The following is a 20,557-nucleotide window of genomic DNA, read 5'->3' as shown; positions in this document are numbered from 1 at the left end:
GTTGTCACACTATGCTGACATGGTTGTTTCCAAACCATTGACCACTAAGATAAGGTTTAAAAGAAGCTGTCTGGTGCAACAGCAGATTTCTTCCAACAGAATTGGATGAAAGTATTGATGAAAGAGTCAGAGCAAGAGAACATACATTTAGTATGTTTGAATAATAACTGTGAGAAACCCGAGGATATGTTTCAGGGATGATAGGGAACCTTTTTTTTCCTAAAAATTATTTTTTTCCTATCAGAAACAAAGAGCGATCGAGTGTTCCCAGAAAATAACTATGGATATTGAAGTAAATAAAGCAGGAATATTTGGAGGACTGATATTTATGAGGGTGTGCAATTTGGTACAGATTCAACTAAAAGTCTGGATCAATTGAATTTAAAGTTCGGCAAAATTTTGGTCCATGGCCCATCTGCTTACTCAGAGGATGCAGGATGGTCAGAATGATTTCACTTCACAGGTGGTGTAACTCTATTCAGTCGTGTGTAAATCTTAGACTTAGTAAAAGACTAACTTGCGATGATAGAAGAAAGATACTCACTGAGTATTAAACAACACAGTCAGGCCTTTGCAAAGGTGCAATGTCAAAGTTTATTTTGTATCATTCGCAGGATACAGAACACTGAAATGTATTTTTCCCCATCATACAGGAATTTATATAATCTTTACTGTCATTTAATATATTTGACAACAACATCAGCTGAACTGCTGGAGAGAGAGAGGGTGGACAAGGTCGGGTATGATGCCATGGATGTCGCACGCAGCACAGGAGAAAGAAATCCTTCACCAGACTAACCAGGAGAACGGTCTGTGAGGAAATGCTTTTGTCGTTTGGTGCAGCGTTTGCATTTCCCACCTTGAATCAGGGAAATCATGTGGAGGACGATCGTATTTCAATCCGCGCTAAATGAACCTTATATTACAACGCTTTTTAATGAACGGCTGGAGTGGCGGACTTGTTGACGAAACCTTTATTACATCAAGACTTTTAGCATAGAGTGTAAATCTACCTACTTTTATGGCACATTATGTTTGTAATGTTTTGATCATCATCATCTTAGCAGGAGAAAACAAAGTACCGATGGTGATTATAAAAACAATATAAAAGGATGAGAGATCTTACCATATCCAAAAGTAATTCACAAACATTTCAAAATGTTCCGTCACAGTCGAGAGACAGTTGTATTCAGACAGTGGTGAGAACAGAGCACCATCACTGAGCAGCAGTGTACAGACGAGTTGTTTGAGCAGTGATCTGGTCCTGATCAGTTATCATTTTGTCAAAGTCACAGTGTAGTTTATGACTGATATCCCAAAATATCAAATTATTTCATCTAAATCTTTTTGCAGGATTACGCAGAAGCTACTGAATTGTAGCTGAACCAGGAATTAGTTTCACTTTCATTTTAGTTAATTTGTCATTGAACAATTCACAGATCTTGATGAAAGAAATCTGACATTAAAAAAGGACTGATAATTATGAATGTATGAGATTTGGTGCAGATCCAAATAAAAACCAGGATCTAGGAAATTCAATTGTGGTTTCATATAGGGATTTTTGGGCCTTGGCAGGTTTGCACTCTACTGAGTTCCCTTCTAGTATTATAATATTAATATATGAACTTAAAATGTTCGCTTATGGTAGATTTGGCAAAAACTGTAATTACTGTTGGTTATGACACAGAATGAAACATGCTTTAAATGGGGAGTCTGAAATCCAACAGAAGAAGGGCAAGTTTTTACAGTGCAGTCAAATAAATGATGGGATTAATTGACAATAAATTCAAATAAAAAAACCCTGTCTACAATAGCCTGGTTTCCAGAGCCAAAAGAGAAAGCAAAATAATGCTGTAATTGTCCAGTTAGGTGCCAGTAAATTAAACCACTGGAGAAGAAAAGTTGGTGCAATGAGATGATGTAGGTGAAAGAGCAACATTCAAATCTCAAACTGCAAAAAACAATCTAAAAACATGATGGAAATACAGTATTCATGTAAGTTTCATGTATTAACACAGGGAATATGTGTATCATGATTTATTCACTGTTTCCCGATTCAGTGGAAAATTAATTCAGATATCTCTTCACTGGAGTTTTTTTTAATGTGCATTTTTAATTTGCGCATGTTCAAACACGTGAAAGGAAACCCACCTGTAGTTTTGTGACAAAGATGCTGTGCACACGATCAATGGTCGGATTAAGTGAAAAACATGCCTGATTTATGTCCTCCGCATCAGACCCAGTACATTTTCTGTAATCTTTTGAATATTGCAAGTACGAGTCATATAACAATTCATACTAATACAAAATGTATCCACACTGAATAGATATATCTGGGAAAAAGATATAATCACAAATGGGTATTGATGTAGTAAAAATGTGAAGGAAGTCAAAGTAAATGATTTAATGGCCTAAACCTTGTTCTGCACATACTAACAACTATAAGGAACTGAAGTTGAATGATATGGTCTGATGATATTCAAACATTGATTCCAGTGTGGAGATTTCAGTTGCTACACCCACCAATGACCACTAAAAGGCTGTTATTTGCAACACAGTGGTGGGCAAACCAACATCCTCTTTACTTTTTAAATGGCCAGTACTGGAAGATCCTATTTCCTTGTTTCAGAGAAGATTGCATTCATCCTCTGCTTTACTGTTTTTTCATTACTGCTGCACAGAAATGCCAGAACAGTGAAGCATGAAGTGGACCTTAAGAAAATTTGGGGAAAATCTTAAGTCCGATGAAAAATGAAGCACAGTACGAAGTCAGGATGGTTCATCTCGGAATAAAGTAAACGTTAAGGTCCGTCAGTAAAGTAAAGAAATGATCCCACCACGAGTCTGCGCCACATCTCACTGCTGAATGTCCAGAGCAGAGTTTCTCTCTCTCTGTTGTGCAAAGAGCAGAGATCACGCACGACATCCTGTCTGATAAAACATCACACACTCAATCTGACTTGACTGACAGTGATACAGCTTTAAATATCATCCATATAACTTTCTTTCCCCCTACACAGAATATATTTTTGTTTGATATGTAAAATATTTTCCACCCACACACTCTCCAGTCATGTCAGCCTTTTTGTTTGGCATCGTTACAATGTGATCGACTCTCTCCGCTGCAGATTTACGTTTAGCTGTCAGAAAGTGATATGAGCACATGAGCTGGTGATTCCACATCAGCACTGATACCTGGATTATTCTTTTTGCTTGTGTGGGACACTGGCAGTTAAAAGGTATAGTCTGAAATTTTGGGAAATACAATTATTCACAATACTCAAGTCTGTCTATTACCACAAGTATTAGGGCCAATTAAAGGGGAGATTTCAAGAATAAGGTCATAATATTATGAGACTAAAATCGCAAAATTACAAGAATAAAGTTGTAATATGAGAAAAACGTCAGTTTTAGCCATTCTAAAGGGGCAATATCAGAAGATCAAACTGTCGTCTGTGTGACAATGAAGAATGTAGAGCCTCTTGTTAAAGGTTCAGTGTGTAGAATGTAGTGACATCTAGAGGTGAAGTTTCATGTTGCAGCTGAATATTCCTCATCTCACCCTCCCCGTAACATGAAAGAGAACCTGTGGTCAAGTTCAGTTGTCATAAAAACTCAAAAGGTTTTAGTTTGTCCAGTTTGGACAACCGCAAAAAACATGGCGTCCTCCACAGAGAGGACCACCGCTCCATGTAAATAAACAGTTTTTAGATATAAAGGTTCATTATATCGTAAAGAAAACAACATTCAAACAATTTAGGTGTAACACACCAGTGAAAACATCACTAGGATCATTTTATATTCAATTTCTTATTCAATCTTCACTGAACCTTTAAGTAATACTTTTGTATAGGTTCCAATAAAACCAAACACTTCATCTTTTGATCCTCATTAAATATGTTTTTTTGTAATAATACAACTTTTGTCTCTTCTTATTATATTCTGACTTTACTCTTGAAATTCTCAGAATGTTTTTCTTAAACATAGCCCTAATAAAAACAAAATCCATTCAATATGAAGCCACAGCTGGGAGATGGTTAGTTGAGCTTAGCTTAGCATAAATGCTTAAGATGGCCACTAAATTAGTAATTTAGTAAACAGCAGTTCAAAAAGTAAAATAAAAAAAATACTTTTCGAAGAGAATGATTTTAAAAATCAACTAGAAAGCACCTTGCTCCATTCAGTTCTCTAAGGGCTTTTACAAGCTGCCTCACTCTTGAATGATGTGGGCAAATACAGTATTAGTTTTCAAACAAGTTGGGGTGTAACGAAGGCTGTGGTAGTGGTGGTGATGTGCTGGACTTCTGTACTGTGTGCGAGTTATAGAAATAATCATCTATCCCTGCAGCTCTTTTATCTCTCAGACTCTCAGACAGACAGCGAATAAACTTAGTTGCTGAAATGTTCAACTTCAGCTCACACAGATGCAATGACAAATATTGGTTTTGATTGATAAATACTGAAAAGCTCCAGTGAGGAATCATGTTAGACTGCTCACAAGGATTAGGATGAAATAATAAAAAGAAAACAATAAACAAAATGGAAGAAGCTAAATGTAAAATAATAGCAGCACTTTTTCCATCTCTGAAACACTCAGTGTCACAGTAGACCTGTAGTGGTTGGCACAAGGGAGGCTGTAGAAAGTTTGGCCTCTGTAGGTTTCTCTACGCTCCTATAGTTTCATTTAGATATATAAAAAAATATCAAAATAAATTACAACATAAATAATCTAAAAACAAAAGATTTGGCAACATTGGGTATCTTCCTTCCTGTTTTTGTGAGTTAAGGTGAATATGAGCTTTTGTATGGACTCGCTTGCCTTCTTGTTGCCACAGACACAGACAACACATATGTAGCATGTCAAAGTGTTCATGGATCACATGCCGCCTTGTGCTAACCCCACAGTTTGACGTGTACATGTTCAGACACTGTACCTTCCCTTCTCATGCTCGTCGCCATTTTAAATTTTCTTTTGTGAATCCATGGCAGATGGGTTTTTTTTAATGGAGGCAGTGAATATGGATGTTTCTTTCTAAAAAAAGCCATACAAATGGAGAAAGAAACAATTAGGATGTATGTAATACTGAACCAATCAGGACAGAGAGTTATATAAGGGTAGACAGAGGATACAGTGTCTGTTATTCAGTTCACAGGGAAAGGGATGAGTTCTATCTGTTTACCCATGATTCATTCCTCGTCATGGTCACAGGATCAGGTCCCTGTGTTATTCTTAAGCAGCGAGCAGCATCAGTCTTATTAGTCCAGACTCCGTTTTTTTTGTGTACATTTGTGTTTGGATGGATATGGCAGGCAAACAGTTACACGTGGGAACAAGGAGAGAGGCTTTATATGACCTCGTTCGTCAGGGTACCGTTCAGTGGGGGGAACAGGGTGGAGGAGGCAGTCACAGGAACGGAGACTAAAGGTAGTGACGACCAACCGAGGTCTGATCAATGCCATCATGTCTGCATAAAGTAAAAGATAAACACTGGAGAAGCTGCGGAGGAGGACTGGATTGGATAGAACAGTCCTGGTTTACAGAGGTGGTCCTGTCCTGTAGAGCCCCAGCGTCTCTTAAGGTCAAAGAAATCCAAGAGGAATCTTCGCACCCCCTCCATATGTTCAATTATCCAGTCCCTCCGCGCACACCATGCTGCCGTACAGCTGCTGTGGGTCCGGGTGTGTCCGCATGCGCTCCTCCGCTTCGCTGTCCGTGCTGCCCTCGCTGTCGAGGCGGGCCGAGGGGTGACACGGACCAGACAGGGCGGGGTAGAGCGCGTTGGGAGGCAGCGGGCTGGGGAGAAGGTCGTCGTCTGAGCTCAGGTAGTCCCCCTCAGCAGAGGCGGGGCTGGCCAGGCAGAGATCCTGGTAGTTGGTACCAAGGCCTCCGCTGCTGATGCCGGTGCCGGGAGCCAACCTTTGTCCTCGCAATTGTCTGATCTGAGTACAGAGAAGAAGGTTTTCATTTGGTGGGTCCTACAGGTTGATTTATTCTATATATCAAACAGCTGAAATCAGGAGCAGCTTTCAGACATGCACTGAACACCTGGTAATCTCCTGATATTCTCTGAGGGATGTATGTGAGAGCCTCCAGACTTTTTCTGGAGTTTCTCCACCAGCCCCCTAGCAAAGGCTCTGGATAATGTCCGTATGAGCCCATGTGTGAACACAGCAGGAGATCCTCCCCAGGATTCTGCAAGCGAGTGGGCACGTTTCTAACATGCAGCAGGTGCAAAAGTGAAAAAAACAATACAAATATCTCAGGATGAAGCACGGTGCCATACACGTAGACGTCACGATTTCATCTGTTCGTTTCTCTCTTACTTCATCTGCCTTTAGGCCCGGTGGTAAATTAATGAAACATATGTGAGGTTTGACCATCTATCTATTCATTATTTTTTAATTCAACAAAGTTCACAAATGAGTTTCAAACATCAACTGTGCTGTGAGAGAATTTGAGGATTCAGTAGCACAGTAAATATTTTCAGTATTACATCAATGACAGAGTACGAGGTAATAGTGTGTAAACTGTGTTAGACCTGTTTGACGAGCTTTTGCAAAAACATTGTTGCTGGGTGAGAAAATCTGTATCCTGCTCCATAGAGGTTTTGCAAAAAGGTCAGTGTGGTCTTTACAGCTAAATCAGAGCACAGGAGGGTTCTCACCTGTGGCTGTGATGTCAGATAGAGGAACTAAATAAATAAAAAAATAAAAAAGATTATAAATTTCTCTTCCATCATGTATCATTTCATTTCTTTGAGCTTTTAGATTACTGTGTAGTCACTCTCATCTGACATAACATAAGAGTTCATCTGCATACACATGCTTCTTGCATGCTAACATTCATGTACCACAGTGACTCATGACAAATGAGGTTTTTGTTTCTCGCCAAATCTTACAGTCTAGCAGCAGGGTGGGGGGAGGGGAAACCAGTGGTTAACCAATGGAAATGTTCTGACTGAGTTTGACTGCTCCTCACGCTACACCAAAAAACATCGGTCAAAGTTGTGCTTTTGGGGGTCTCTTTTCCCATTTTTTTTGCTTCTGTAATGTAAACTAATAAAATAAAAATGTCATCCAACCGTACGGCTTATCCTTTTGAGGATCAAAACATCAGAGAACTGTCAAAATGCTAAAGGGAAACAGCTAAATGAATCCCTAAACTGAATCACAATAAATAATTATTTGCGTAAAAACTGTATTATGTAGAATATGTTGTGTATTGGGACTGTCCGTATGTCTCATAATCATATAGTGATGGCTTAAAGAGAGGTGCCACTGAGATTTTTCTATCAAGTTTATTGCTTCCTCATCTGTACGCACGCAAGTTTCACTCCTATTTCATAAAACCACAGCGTTTATGAAACGCAAAGAAGGTGGGGAGAGGGAGAAGAAAAGCCAGTAGGGGAGCAGTAAAGAGCAGGGCAATGTCATCACACCCCCTCATTAAAAGTTGAGACAATTTACTCAGTCACGCACTGCTACTCTCTGAATGAATAAACCCTGAGCTTGTGTTCGGTGAGAACTTTGCGTCTCTAAAATAGGGTTGGAGAGCTGTTTGTGGATACCACACAGCTGTGTGTTTTCCTGTGACAGATAAAACATCTGACTCATACACGCTGATTCTTTTGAAACTCACTCATCCTTCCACCAAACCAAATGATGAGAACAAAGTTGTCTGGGAGGAGTGGTGGTCTCCTCTTACAAGAAAGACTTTGACACAACTGTGAATGCGTTAAGGCGGAAGTGGTGTCTGTTGTGACACTGCACAGAGAAGACATTTTTGTGGTGGTTACCAAGGCTGCAGTATGGTGTGCGTATGTATGTTAGTGTGTGAGTGTGTGCGTGTGTGAACCTCGTTTTTGAGCTCAGAAATCTGGTCCCGGAGCTGGGTGATGTACTGTCTAGAGTCTGAATGGTTCAGCTGGCCCTGGATCAGCCCTTCCTCCTTCTGAAAAACATTCGACACAGACATGTTCAAGGTCAAAGTCTCTTTACAGTCACTTCATCTAATCTATATTTATGTAAGCCACATAAACACACACCTGTATCTCAAGTTCAGCGATCTTCTGCCGAAGTTCAGCCATGGCAGCCATAGTGTCTGCTTCCCTCAGCCGCACCGCCATCACCTCCTCTTTACTCTGCATGTACGAGGATATAGGGAGAGGAGTCAAGAGAAAGACATACAGCAAGTAAGTGAGAGAAAGGAGGGGAACACAGTGTTATTTCATGGTTATTGGCAGAACACTGTGAATGATATGGTGGACACTGATGTGCATCATAATTTGTCTCAGACCCCTGTCCTCCTTTTGTGGACAAAAATTCTCAATTCTCACCATTTCTAATTAATTTCTTTTATAATCTTCTGTTTTCTCTTGTCTCTGTTTTCCAATCTAGTGATTAGTGTCTAATTAATACTATGTGTTCGCGTCTTTTATATTTTACTAAGCTGGACCAGGAAATGTTGCCCTCCCCATCAATCATTCTTTTTATTTCTTTTTCCCCCACTCTCCACGCAGACCTTGCAGTCAAACTCGGCCTGCTTCCTTTTCATCTCGTTGAGTTGGGCCTGGAGAGCTTTGTTCTGATTGGCCAACATCTGGAGCCGGTCCTGCAGTGCAGAGCGTTCCTGCTCATTCCGACCAATCAGCTTGCTGTTGATTTGGTTCTGGAGTAAAAAAAAAGTTGAGAGGGTCAGTGTGGCTCCAACAAATCTTTCCTTGAATCAATCGATCAGCTAGTTTATCAAACAATTGCAGTGAAGCTGACATCACTGAAATTGCTTAATGTTAACTGTACTAGTGCAGCTCTAAACCTGCCTGTCTGGAATGAGCTGTGGTGATACTGGTTGCAGCTTTCTTTCTGAAACTGTTAGAGACCTGCAGTAATTGAGCTATGGCAAGTAGACCTGCTGTTAGACTCAGAAACCACAGAAACGTGAAGCTACACCACCGCTGCTGCACAATGGACTGTTCACCTGTCAAAGGATCAGTGAAACTCCACACGCAGAACCCGGAACTGCAGAATCAATTGTCGTTGTCAAAACGCACCGTTGACGTAGATAAGCCCCAACTGCCTCTGCTACAGAGCTCTGGTCGTCTGTTTATTTTTTAACTTTTACTAATATTGAACATCCATCGCACCAAAGTCAGCAGTGCACTTTATTGTACCCTTAACAGTTCTCGAGATATGCGTTCCACAGACAGAAAAACGGACAGATTTCTACAATTATTAGATTGAATAACGATACTTGACTAAACACCTTGGCACCACGGAGGAGAAAATCATACTCTTATAAATTATATTGACAGTGTATGTTTGTGTAGTGTGTCTGACCTGGCTCTCCTGCTGCAGGGATTTTAGTTTGACCTCTCGGAGCTCAGCCTGGGCCTGTGCCTCCCTCAGTCTGACCGTCATCAGTTTGTCCTGCAGTTCATTCATGGCGTTCTTCTTTGGAGATTCCTTCCAGTGGCCGCCACCTGTGCTGCTGCCACGGGACATGTGATGCTGCAGAAACAGGAGTAAACAGTGAACAGACATAGACACACACGTGGTTTATAAAGAAATAGCGCCAGTCTGTGTGTGTGTGTTACCTGCCAGCGCTGGTTGAGCTCAGTGACAGTGTCCTGCATCTCTTTGAAGGAGCTCAGCGTCTCCAGCTCCCTCAGCTTCATCTGCTTCACTTCCTCCTGTAGAGCTGCCACATTGTTCTCATCTGGCAGGCAACTGCTCCTCTGGATGGACAAACATTACTTAATGTCAGTTAAACGAGTTCACAGCCATGCTGGTGGCTCTGTGATGCCAAATACAGCCAAATATATAGAACGTTATTTAAATGTCCAGTGTGAAAAGATTTAGGTGAAAGGGATCTATTGGCAGAAATTTAATGTAGAATAATCCTCATGATGTTTTCACTTGTTTGTTTCATCTAAATTGTATGAATTGTAGTTTTCTTTACCCCAGAAAAGGCCCTTAATATTTAAATACTTTATATTTACATCGAAGGGGTCCTCTCTACGGTGGCCACCATGTTTTTTACATTAGTCCAGACTGGACAAACTAAACTTTAAGAGTTATGACTTATAACAACTGAAGTTCACCAGGGGTTCTTTTTCATGCTTGGAAGGAGAGGGTGAGGTGAGGGGTGTTCAGCAGCAACATGCAATTTCAACACTAGATATCACAAAATTCTACACACTATACCTTCAATGTAAAATATTAACATAAACACATATTTTCTGGATTGTTTAATCCATATAATAAAAATTATAATGTCAGCAAACATTAACACTGTGAGCCCACCTTCTCCAGGTCGAGCAACTTGTCTTGCATTTCCTTCAGCGCTCCGAGCAGTTCGGCCTCTCGCAGTTTAGAGTGCTCCAGCTGGGTTTGCAAACTGCTCACGAACTGCTCTGTGTACTAACAAAGACAAACAGAGACAAACATCACTGGTAAGCAGGATCACTGGATGTCAGGTCTTTGAGGCTTCACACCATTTTGTTGATCAGCTTTCCTCTGACTTTTCTAATGTTCACTCACAATGGAGAACGTTTGTTTCATAGTTGTATGTAGATTTTGTCATGACAAGGGGCACAGCACAGCTAGAATTACCACTGTGCTTTAATGGGTGAGAATTATGACACCTGCTGCTCTCTCTGTTTTTTTGCTGACAAATATATTCAATGTTCACTGTACTGACATGAACTCCTACATCCTTTTTCTTTATTTCTGAAAGGCGTCACTGTCATCATCAAGTTTTCTGCACATGAGCTTCATTTTGGTCAGACAGCAGGAAATTTGCAGCAACACATGAGTTACTGCAGTATTCCTAATTTCTGTAACAAAATAAATCAAGAGCATAGACTTCAACATGCCACTTGAACCACATGATAAAAGAACTGTTGAAAAAGGCAGCTGATTTGCTTTCTCTGTGACTGATGTTTCCATCTGTTAGCACACTGTCTGTAAAGTAGCCCAACTTCAAAAACTGCTGATCAACAAAAGGAAACTGATATTGAGCAACACTCAGAATGATGTTAGAACATAGAAAAAGGTTACTGTACATTTTCATGTCACAACATCAAGGTGAAACTGCAGAGCTATAAATGTCAGAAGGGTGGAAAAACAGAGAAGGGTGAGAGGAAAAATACTTTTCTAGGAGGCAAAATAAAAACAGCTTGAAATTGGGCAAGTACATAGCGTGAGTAAAACAGTCTTACTTCGTCATTTCAAGCATTTTGGTCTCGGTTATCAATGAGACATGTGAGTGTGTGGAGCGGTGTGAAATTTGGTGGGCGATAGATGCCAGCAATCTGCGGTGGAATAACATGACCTTTCACAATGGCAACAGTTGAATGATATATATTATATTATATATTATTTTAGTTTCTCCTGCTCTTAATTTGATGTGAATGTATATAGCTTAAAAACTAAAGGTACTAAAGTACTAAAGGCATAATGTATGAATTTTGTCACACATCATATTTTCAGAGAAGAGTGATTTGCTGAAGTGAATTTGAACTGTATATACCTTTAGAAAGACGACTAGTCCTGACCACCAGTGTTTGTTTTCTTCTAGGGAAACAAACAGGATTTCTCCTGAGTTTTTACTTTGGATTTGGCAGGAGAAACTTTGGAGACAAACAGCCCCTCCAGATAATTTCAGGGGATTATTCGGAATTCGGTGCATGCCTGAAAGCAGCTCAAGAAAGAGTAAATGTATTTCAAAAGAATTATCCTTTAATTAATTAAGACTAAAAGTATGTTGTCATATTCTCTATGTTTTTACAAACACTTGACATGATCTGTACTTCTGTCCAAACTGGGATTAAGTGAAACAGGGCTAGTTTGATTTTTCACACAAACTCAGCCCAGCTTTTTAAATCCCTTAATAGATACCACAGAGATTTGCAGATTAAGTGCTTCCACCGTGAGAGAAAGTCATTGCATTAGTGTGAGCACAGACTCTGGTCTGAGGTTTTACCTTCTGTTGCTGCAGCTCTCTGATGGTGTCCTGTGCTTTCTCCAGGCTCTCGTTGGCTGTGTTGCACTGCTGCCTCACCACTGCCAGCTCACGCTTGATTACGTAGTTCTCCTCTGCTTCCTGTGCCCTTGTCACCTGACCCTATAGCAGCAGGTCAGAGCAGAAGAGGGGTCACGATCGGCTGTGAAGTGCAAACTTTACAGTGCATAGTTTATATCGATGTAGGGAGAAGGGTAAGTGTGTGCATCCAGGGAATGAAATGTTATTGTGCTTAAAGGGAATTTTGCAACATGGTAAATGGCTGATTTTTGCTAAGTACATATTTTTGTCTTTTTGGCCTTTATTTGACAGGACAGAGAGTTAAGTAAGAAAGGGGGACAGAGAGCGTACGGGGGGTGACATGCAGCAAAGGGCCGCAAGCCAGAATAAAACCTGAGCCACTGCAGAGGCTTGGTATGGGGCGCCAACACTACCAGGTGAGCTATATGGCACCCCACATGGCTGATTTTTTAAGCCTTAAAGGAAAAGTTCAAAATTTTATAAAATAAATTCATTTGCTTTCATGTTAGCCTTAACAACCGACCTATTAGCCTTGGTCTGTTTGAAGGATAGAAGTATAAAAATCCATCTAAAAGCACCTCTTAAGGTCACATATTAACATTCTATATCTATTTTATTGAACTCTACTTGCCCAAGCCTGCAGCAAGCTAAGAAAACAGACAGGTTGCTTCCTGTTTTTATGCTGAGAGAAGACAATAGGCCACTGGCAGCTGCTTTATATTCTCTGCAAAAAAAGTAAATACTTATATTCCTCAAAATTTACAATTTATATTGTATTTTATTCACATTTTGTTGAATTATTGGCATTTATAATAAAAATTGGTAGTAGAAACATGAGTAATAATACACTTTTACATGCCACATGCAGGGATTGTTCTGCTTCATTTCAATTTTCATCATGGATAAATAACTGTACATGCATATAGGGATAAAAGGATGTGGACTGATAAACTACATAGACAATATTCTTTTCATGCACATTTGCCTGGAGATTGTTAAGCAGAGGGAGAAAAGCACTGCAGGAGAGCAAGAAGAGGAGGACAGCAAGCTCAGAAGGAAAGTGGTTTACAGTACTCTACCTGAATCAGTCTGTCTGCCAGAGCAGCGCTCTCCTACAGCATATTAAAGGAGAGGAACAAGAGGATGAAAAAAAAAAAGAGAGATGAAGGAAGTGAAAGAGTATGGGACACCAGGGAGGATAAACCACAACAAATCCAGAGAGGAAAGTCAAGGAATAGAAAGGATCACAGATTGAGGAAGCAAACATTTGAAACAAATACAGAGGAGTGTAGAAAAAGAAGCAACAGTGAGATCACTCAGAAAATAAGTATTTCACAGAGAAGAAGCTTTAAATGACAGTGAGTCTCTCTGGAGTGCTCAAGCAGAGGGAAAAACCCTTGTGTGCAAATAGACCCAATCACAAGCATCTACACCCACACACGCACCAACAAGCTCCCCCGGGAAAACATTTAAACAACCTAGAGAATGACCCTATCACAGTGTTTAACTTCATCTGATCGTAGTGTGAAGAGTCCTCTGCTGAGTGATCCGGTTGTTTGATGCAGCATAAAACAGATTCGTGTTAGCATTTAGATGAGCTGGAATCCATCTCTCACCTTTTCCAGTGTCTCAATCCTCTGCTTCAGAAGCCGGTTTTCTGTGCGTAATCTCTGCACAGAGAGGAGCGGAGAAGTACTGAGCAGTCATTTTGTTGTTGCATTCATTTTCATACTAAAACTCTTTAATGGAATATCCCTATTGTGCACAAATACATAAAATACAACACACTGAGTTAAACACACCTTGATCTCAATCTGCTCCTCCATCTCTTTGTTCTTGATGGTGGTGTATTCTTTCTCAAGTCTAGTGGGAAATAACATAACAGGTTACTTCCTCCTTCTTGCTTCAATAATTTGTGCTACATCTGATTTATAATGCTCAAAAAACCAAGCAGGAAAATACCTTTTCCTGGTGTCTCATCCACACATCACAATAATTGAATTAAAAACATACTACACACTAAAATAAATTATTGTTCTCTAATGAAACCAACCCTGACACCAATACATTTTCAACCATTCAGACGTCCTCCATCCTCTACTGCTCCTAAATGTCCTTAGACATGGCTGCTCTCCCTCCCTCACTCACTCACACACACACGAGCTAAATGACATGTAATATTAACGTTTGTTAAAGTTGTTGCTCATAGCATGACAACATATAGCACTGCTATCTAAAGGCATTTATAGGTCATACAATTTGAAACAGAAAACAAGCACATAACTAACACCAGGTATGAGTGTACTTCGCAGGAAAAACCTCAGCATTAGGTAAAACGCAAATACAAATCCTCCAAGTCTACATGAAGCCTGAGTCACAAAAGTTGTTAGTTGAGTAGTAATGGCTCTTACTTCTTCATCCTCTTGGGGTTGTATTTGACCTGGTAGGCCCTGAGGATCAGTTTGTCGGGGCAGCTGTCAAACTGGTGGGGGATCACCTTCTGGAAATGCTGGCAGGTCCAGAGGGGGACAGACAGAAGATTAGAGCTCTAGAGTGACAAAGACACTCATTCGTATTCAATGAAGACGCAGCTAGAAACATTTTTGTAGAGTGAACAAAAGCCATACAGGCAATGTAAGATTCATATAATGAACCTTGCCTGTGGCAGGCATCATCGTCTTATTTGTCCCACTATAGTTTCATAATAATCCGAAAATATTTAACACATGATTACATAAAAGATCTGTTTGAAAACATTACTTCATTGTAGAGTTGTGTGCAGTGCTGTTTGTTCTTGTGCTGTTAAATCAAATTCTATTATATTTAACACAAAATCATCAGATCACTTTATATAGGTTATAAAACACTAAGTCATAAACTGAGTGGAGACTTAAGCATCATAAAATCAAAAGGTGTAACTACCTTTCAGAATTATAGGTAGCTACACCATTAATTTCCAATGCTTAAATATAACAATCCCTCCCTGACTGTTAATACAGCAGCTGCATCCAGATCATGAAAGATACATGTAAAACAAGAGAGAGAAAAATTATTATAATAGATATAATTAAGTTAAGATAAGAGAGCAATTTACCAATCCAAAAGGATATTCTTGTGCAAGATCATGCTCCATGCTCAAATGACAATACAATAAAGATTAGTTACAAAAAAAAAAAAATATAAGCATAAACTAAAATAGAATAAAATAAGAATAGAAAAAGTAGTATTGGAAATCACAAATTAGAAGTAAGTATTGCAAATGATATGAAGATAATACTGTACATGATAAAAACTGGAAGTGATATTGTACATGAAATTATTAAAGTAATTTGCATATATAGCACATGAAGTTGAGAAGTAATATTGTACATGTTGAAAGAGACGTCATGCCACAGCTTGCCTTTATATAATTAATCAAAAAGAGAATCATGGTATCATTAAATACTGTTTATGTTTAAAATGACTAGAAGCAATTGAAGCCTCCTTTTTAGAGCACATCTCTAAAAATTTGCTTTCAAATGGAAATGTGGAGCCAGTGACTCATGAGTGAATCTGAACAGGAAACTAATTCCTCCCCGAAAGTATCTGTTTACCTGCGACATGCCCTCCATGTCCAGCTGAATGAGGTCAGTCTGGTTGTACTGCAGGATGGCCAGGCCCACGCGGAAGATAATCTCTAGACCCTGCAGGTCATAGATTTTATTATAGAGCTTTGCAAACTGAAATAATATAGATTAGTAAACCAAATATACACTGTCAAACTTACTTCATACATGAAAATATCAAAGATGCGAGTGGCGACAGGCAGAGGGAGGAAGGTGAGGAAAAGGGTGAGGAACCAGGACGAGGCATACATAGATGTGTGGAAACTCTGGGACCGGAAATGGACGTTCAGCTCTGGAAGTTGCTCCTGTCATAACAAATGATTTTCAAGTTGACATAACTAAAAGAAACTCAAACGTTTAAGTCACAAAAGAAGGTTGTTGCTGGAGATATAATAAAAACAATTTACTGCCCCTCTATGGACAAGTTTCACACTGCAGCCCTCATGTTGTTGGACTTGAGCTTCCTTTTTTGTTTTACCTGCAGCAGATATTCAAACTGGTAGATGCAGAGGCCGAGCTCAGCCATGCTGGGTTTGAACAGTTCCCTCAGACGGTACTCTTGCATCAGACGTACAAACACACAAAAGGCCTCCTCCTCAGGCATCTGGGAGGAAATGACATGGGTGAGGAAAGTTCTCTCATTACTATAAATCAGACAAAGCTTATGTTGAAACACAGTGACTCCCATACTGAACTTATCACTGACTGAACATCCAGAGACAATTTAATTGCCTATTACAATTTAAAATAAAATTATCAACAGTTTTAAGTTATAGTAATCAGAGAATTCTAGTGGGACAGATCATAATGAACCTTATAATTCTTAAGGTGAAGTACTTTACAGAGCTTTTCATGAATAATTAACTAATTACGGATCATTGGATCATTACCTGCATAAGGAGCAAGCCTACGATGAATGCACTGCCTTGGCAGTAGCCCACCTCTCGATCCACCAGAGAATATGCCTGAATAAAAAAAAAAAGTAAAAGTCATCAGAGGTCCTTTTATTTCTAGAGGAAACAGCTACTAAAATCACAGTTAACATGACAGTTAATGAGCTTCTTTAAATAGGTGCGGTGTTTGTAGACTTGTTTTTACTTCCATATTGGAATGGTTTGTAGATTTATCTCACCGAGCTAGTATCTGTATCATTGGGGACAATTTTTTTAAAGCGGAAGAAACGTTAACATAATCAAGGCTTACCTGAATGTATTTAAGAACTAGTGCATAATAGTTTAACATATGTGATATGTGATGGGATTTTAAAAGCATACTGCCAAAAATACAAGCAAAGTTAACCAAGTTATTTATGCATGTGTGTCCACACAAAAACATTTATTCCAAGAGACACAAGTCTCACCTTTTCATATGAACACAGAAGTTCAGATGCTGAGGTGATGTGAAATGCGGCAGTGCTCACCTTCATGACATTGAAGAGGACTTCCTGCCCCAGGCTGTCCTGGCCTTTGAAGAACTCGTGCTCGGGGTAGGTGCGGGCGATGTCCCTGCGAATGAGCTTCTCGCAGGGGGAGGACATTTTTAGCAGTTCAGAGTACTGGTTCTTCACCGGCATGTCAGTGGCGTTGCCTAACAGCTGCCAGACGATGGCCCGGAAATGATGAGGGATGCCCTTCCTGATCAACTCCTGATGTGCAGAGAGAGGAAGACAAAAATAATTTCACCATTGCAAGATCAGGTGTTTTCCCAATTTTGTAGTGCTTTCTCAAGAAATAATAATAATGAGTGCCATTCTAGTTTTATCTGAATTTGTACACTTCTTCTGAACACTCACAGGTGTGGAAAAAACAGTCGTACCACCAGAAATCGTGTGTGTGTGTGTGTGTGTGTGTGTGTGTGTGTGTGTGTGTGTGTGTGTGCGTGCGCGTGTGATGAGAAAGGGAGAGTCAATTATGAAATGATAAATAGATACTGTATACTTACAAGGACCTTTTAGTATATTATCATTACAGCCCCTCAGTACATTATGATGGATCACTCTTCACATTAAATCTTAACCTAATGTTTTTCAAAACCTAGTCATTAAAGTCTGTCTGTAGAGTTTGTAGGCAACCATTGACATTAAGCTTTTTTCCATTGACAATTTTCTTGCCTTCCCTTCTCTCATCCATCTTCTCTTCCCCTGGGGTTTTCCTCTTTTTGTCAAAGAGGACACAGAAGGACATAAGCCTGATAAGTTGTGAGAGGATGTTAGCAAATAAAATTAACCCTAGGCTATGACACACACATGCACAAAGAAAGAATTGACCTGTGACACAGTCTGTGCGTGTGAATATAAAAACCTGCATAGAATGTGCAATGAGTAAGGGATTAACAGTGTCCTGTTTCTGTTCTTTTCCACTAGGTGATCCATTAAACTTCCTCTCAAACCTGATCCACAGGTGTAAAAACAAAATGAGGAGGCTGATAATCTTCTTATAATGCTCTCATTTAGATTTATACTCAATGACTCATTCTTGGGAAAGTGCTAGATGTGACAGCTTTAATCTTTCATTTGCCATCTTTCTTCCCGAAAGCACACCTTCAGTAGTTTGTCCTTCTTGCGTCTCCATTCCTCCCACTCGTTGACGATGCGACCCCACAGGATCCAGGTATCCTCCTCCAGGTGTGACAGGTTGGAGGAGGCTGAGGAGCTGGAAACTAGTGAGGAGCCACTGTTGCGCCGGGAACCACTCATCGACCGCATGGACTTGGAATCGGCCTCCAGTAACCTGCATTAGGAGACATTTTATAGGGATAAGAAGCTCATATTAGGATGAATAATTTCAGATGGAAAAGATGCATTCAAGCAGGAAACACAGAACAGCATGTTTGTCTGACAGAAGATGGTACACACACTGGAGAGTGAAAGGGAAGCTGAGGTGAGCATTGAGAGTTATGGCAGGCAGATGTGACTTTGAGGCAGATGTGACGTGAAGATCAGTATGGTTTGTGCACAACCTCCCTGAGACACCAGAGGCCTCGGGGGTAGTTACCTCAAAATATCAACTCAGACACTGACCCGTGAGGATGCTGCACACACAGCTGGACTGGTTTCTTTGTGACTATGAAGGTTTTTTAAAGGAGACATACTTTGCTTTTTAGGTTTTTCTTTGTGTGTTATTTAGGGGTTTTGAGTATGTAAAAGGTATGCAAAGTTAAAAAGCCCAAAGGCCACAGTAAACAGAGCTCCTGTCCACATGTTATCATTTTTACACCACAGTTATTGTACAGATTTATAAAAACAAGGAAAATATGCTAATCTGAGAGCTACTAATTGCATTTGTTTTTATCTGTGGGCAGCTAGGTCTATCCCCATTCCCACTCTTTATGCTAAGCTATTATGAGATTGGTATCAAGGTTATCTTAAGTGTAAATATTTTTTCATCCTTGTATTCCTAGGAGTGTGAGACAGCAGGACAGTGGGAGGCAGAGATGATGTGATTAAAGAGAAAGCTCTTCACGCCCGAGGGTTCAGTCACACTCTGACCACAAATGTCTGATTCCTTTTAGTCACTTGACTCCAACATCCAACAGTCTGACCCTTCTGCTTAAACATGTGATTTGTAGATGAAGAATTTTACAGCATGTGGTTCCTTGATTTTAGTGTCATCTTTCTGGTCCTATTGTTCTTGCTCTACATATCAAACTCCCTTCCATTTTTTCAATTGTTGAACTTATGTTATGGAAAAGATAAAAGCAATGTAGTTCTTATTTATTAATGTCACCTATTCAATGTTTTCTAAAACACTGACATAACCATAACTTGTTGTTTCCTGCCTTGTCCATACAAATTCCAGGATAAAAATTATCCTACATGTTAAGTCGATTTTGAGCCTTGTGGGCTTGAGTGGATGCTGTAAAACTGTTTCACTGTTTATAGAGAGCACAGTTACAGTGTAAGTTGGTTATATGATGGTTAGGTGGAGAAAAATATATCAAAATATTTTTAGAAATCTTAAACTATCAATTCCTCAATTCCTAGCTTTGCTATCCATCTGTATGCTTATTTTTTTCCCTAAAACAATCGCAGGGCTAAATACATGACAGGTAAACAGATCGCATGTATGATCGCATACATGCTTTTGAAGATCGGGGAAAGATTAATTCAAAATGTCTGATGTGACCTTTGAAGAACAAACCTTTTTTGTAAAACCGCATTCAGTAATATTCAGTTTTTTTTAGCAAGGTAATTTGAAATTTGTTCTATGAACAAGACAATATTTGGGTTTTATTGCAGACAACTTTCTGTGATAACACAGACAAAAATTCAATGTTCCTGGATGAAAGTGTCAGCATGATAAAAGTTTTATGATAACTTGTACCATTACTGTTATTTAAAAAAAGTCCCTAGAAACCATATTTTTGTATCCCTAATTATGAAGCTCTAATTATCTCTCATTAGACCATCTCATTAATTAGCTGCTGTTTTCACGCTACGTTCAACTCCTTATTTTCTGCACTTGAGCTTCTGCAGCTGAAGTCAAACTTTCAAGGAAACTTTAAACTTGACCCATTTGTCCATTCTTTCATCTGTAGTCTTGAGTTTACACTCTTGTTTGATCAGGAGAGTTTTACTTGAGGTATCAAGTAGCTATGATTTAAACTCTTTTTATGTTCATTGTATGACTCTTGGTTCCCAGAGGATTCCTCAATTTTTAGGTTGTGGTGTTTTATTCACCCTACTGAACAGGCTAAAACTGTGCTGAGTTGACATAACTTTGTTATTGTTAAAAAATATCTACCATGCATGATGTAGGTATTTGCCAAGATGCTTGTGCATCAGGTTGGAGTAGAGGAAAAGACGTCCTGCACTTTTTTGGATTAAGGAAGCACCAGCCATCAAATTGTGTTAAAACAAATACCAAAGTGCAGTCACTAGTCAATCAAGTCACTTTCAAACTAAGGTTGG

At 39.5% G+C, this 20,557-nt stretch overlaps 1 protein-coding gene across 3 annotated transcripts in view; it reads right to left on the bottom strand.

Annotated features, from left to right (window-relative positions):
- Positions 1-570: 570 nt before the first annotated feature.
- evi5l (ecotropic viral integration site 5 like) overlaps positions 571-20,557 on the bottom strand; it is a 29,932-nt gene continuing 9,945 nt past the window's right edge. The window contains exons 3-20 of one of the 3 annotated variants that reach the window (XM_020084373.2): positions 18,188-18,377; positions 17,069-17,293; positions 16,539-16,613; positions 16,127-16,252; positions 15,810-15,953; positions 15,637-15,726; positions 14,455-14,552; positions 13,846-13,906; positions 13,660-13,713; positions 13,123-13,155; positions 11,984-12,124; positions 10,303-10,419; positions 9,594-9,734; positions 9,337-9,507; positions 8,522-8,668; positions 8,046-8,141; positions 7,856-7,951; positions 571-5,940 (exon numbers count right to left, since the gene is read on the bottom strand). In XM_020084373.2, the coding sequence (XP_019939932.2) occupies positions 5,623-5,940; positions 7,856-7,951; positions 8,046-8,141; positions 8,522-8,668; positions 9,337-9,507; positions 9,594-9,734; positions 10,303-10,419; positions 11,984-12,124; positions 13,123-13,155; positions 13,660-13,713; positions 13,846-13,906; positions 14,455-14,552; positions 15,637-15,726; positions 15,810-15,953; positions 16,127-16,252; positions 16,539-16,613; positions 17,069-17,293; positions 18,188-18,377 (2,323 nt within the window). In that variant the 3' untranslated portion in view covers positions 571-5,622. Of the gene's footprint in view, positions 5,941-6,398; positions 6,693-7,855; positions 7,952-8,045; positions 8,142-8,521; positions 8,669-9,336; positions 9,508-9,593; positions 9,735-10,302; positions 10,420-11,983; positions 12,125-13,122; positions 13,156-13,659; positions 13,714-13,845; positions 13,907-14,454; positions 14,553-15,636; positions 15,727-15,809; positions 15,954-16,126; positions 16,253-16,538; positions 16,614-17,068; positions 17,294-18,187; positions 18,378-20,557 lie in introns of those variants that run through there. The other 2 variants (XM_069529496.1, XM_020084374.2) reach the window with 2 other exon arrangements.

Source organism: Paralichthys olivaceus, chromosome 8, assembly GCF_024713975.1.
Source record: "Paralichthys olivaceus isolate ysfri-2021 chromosome 8, ASM2471397v2, whole genome shotgun sequence".
Classification (NCBI taxonomy): Eukaryota; Metazoa; Chordata; class Actinopteri; order Pleuronectiformes; family Paralichthyidae; genus Paralichthys; species Paralichthys olivaceus.
This window is presented reverse-complemented; position numbering and strand designations above follow the sequence as displayed.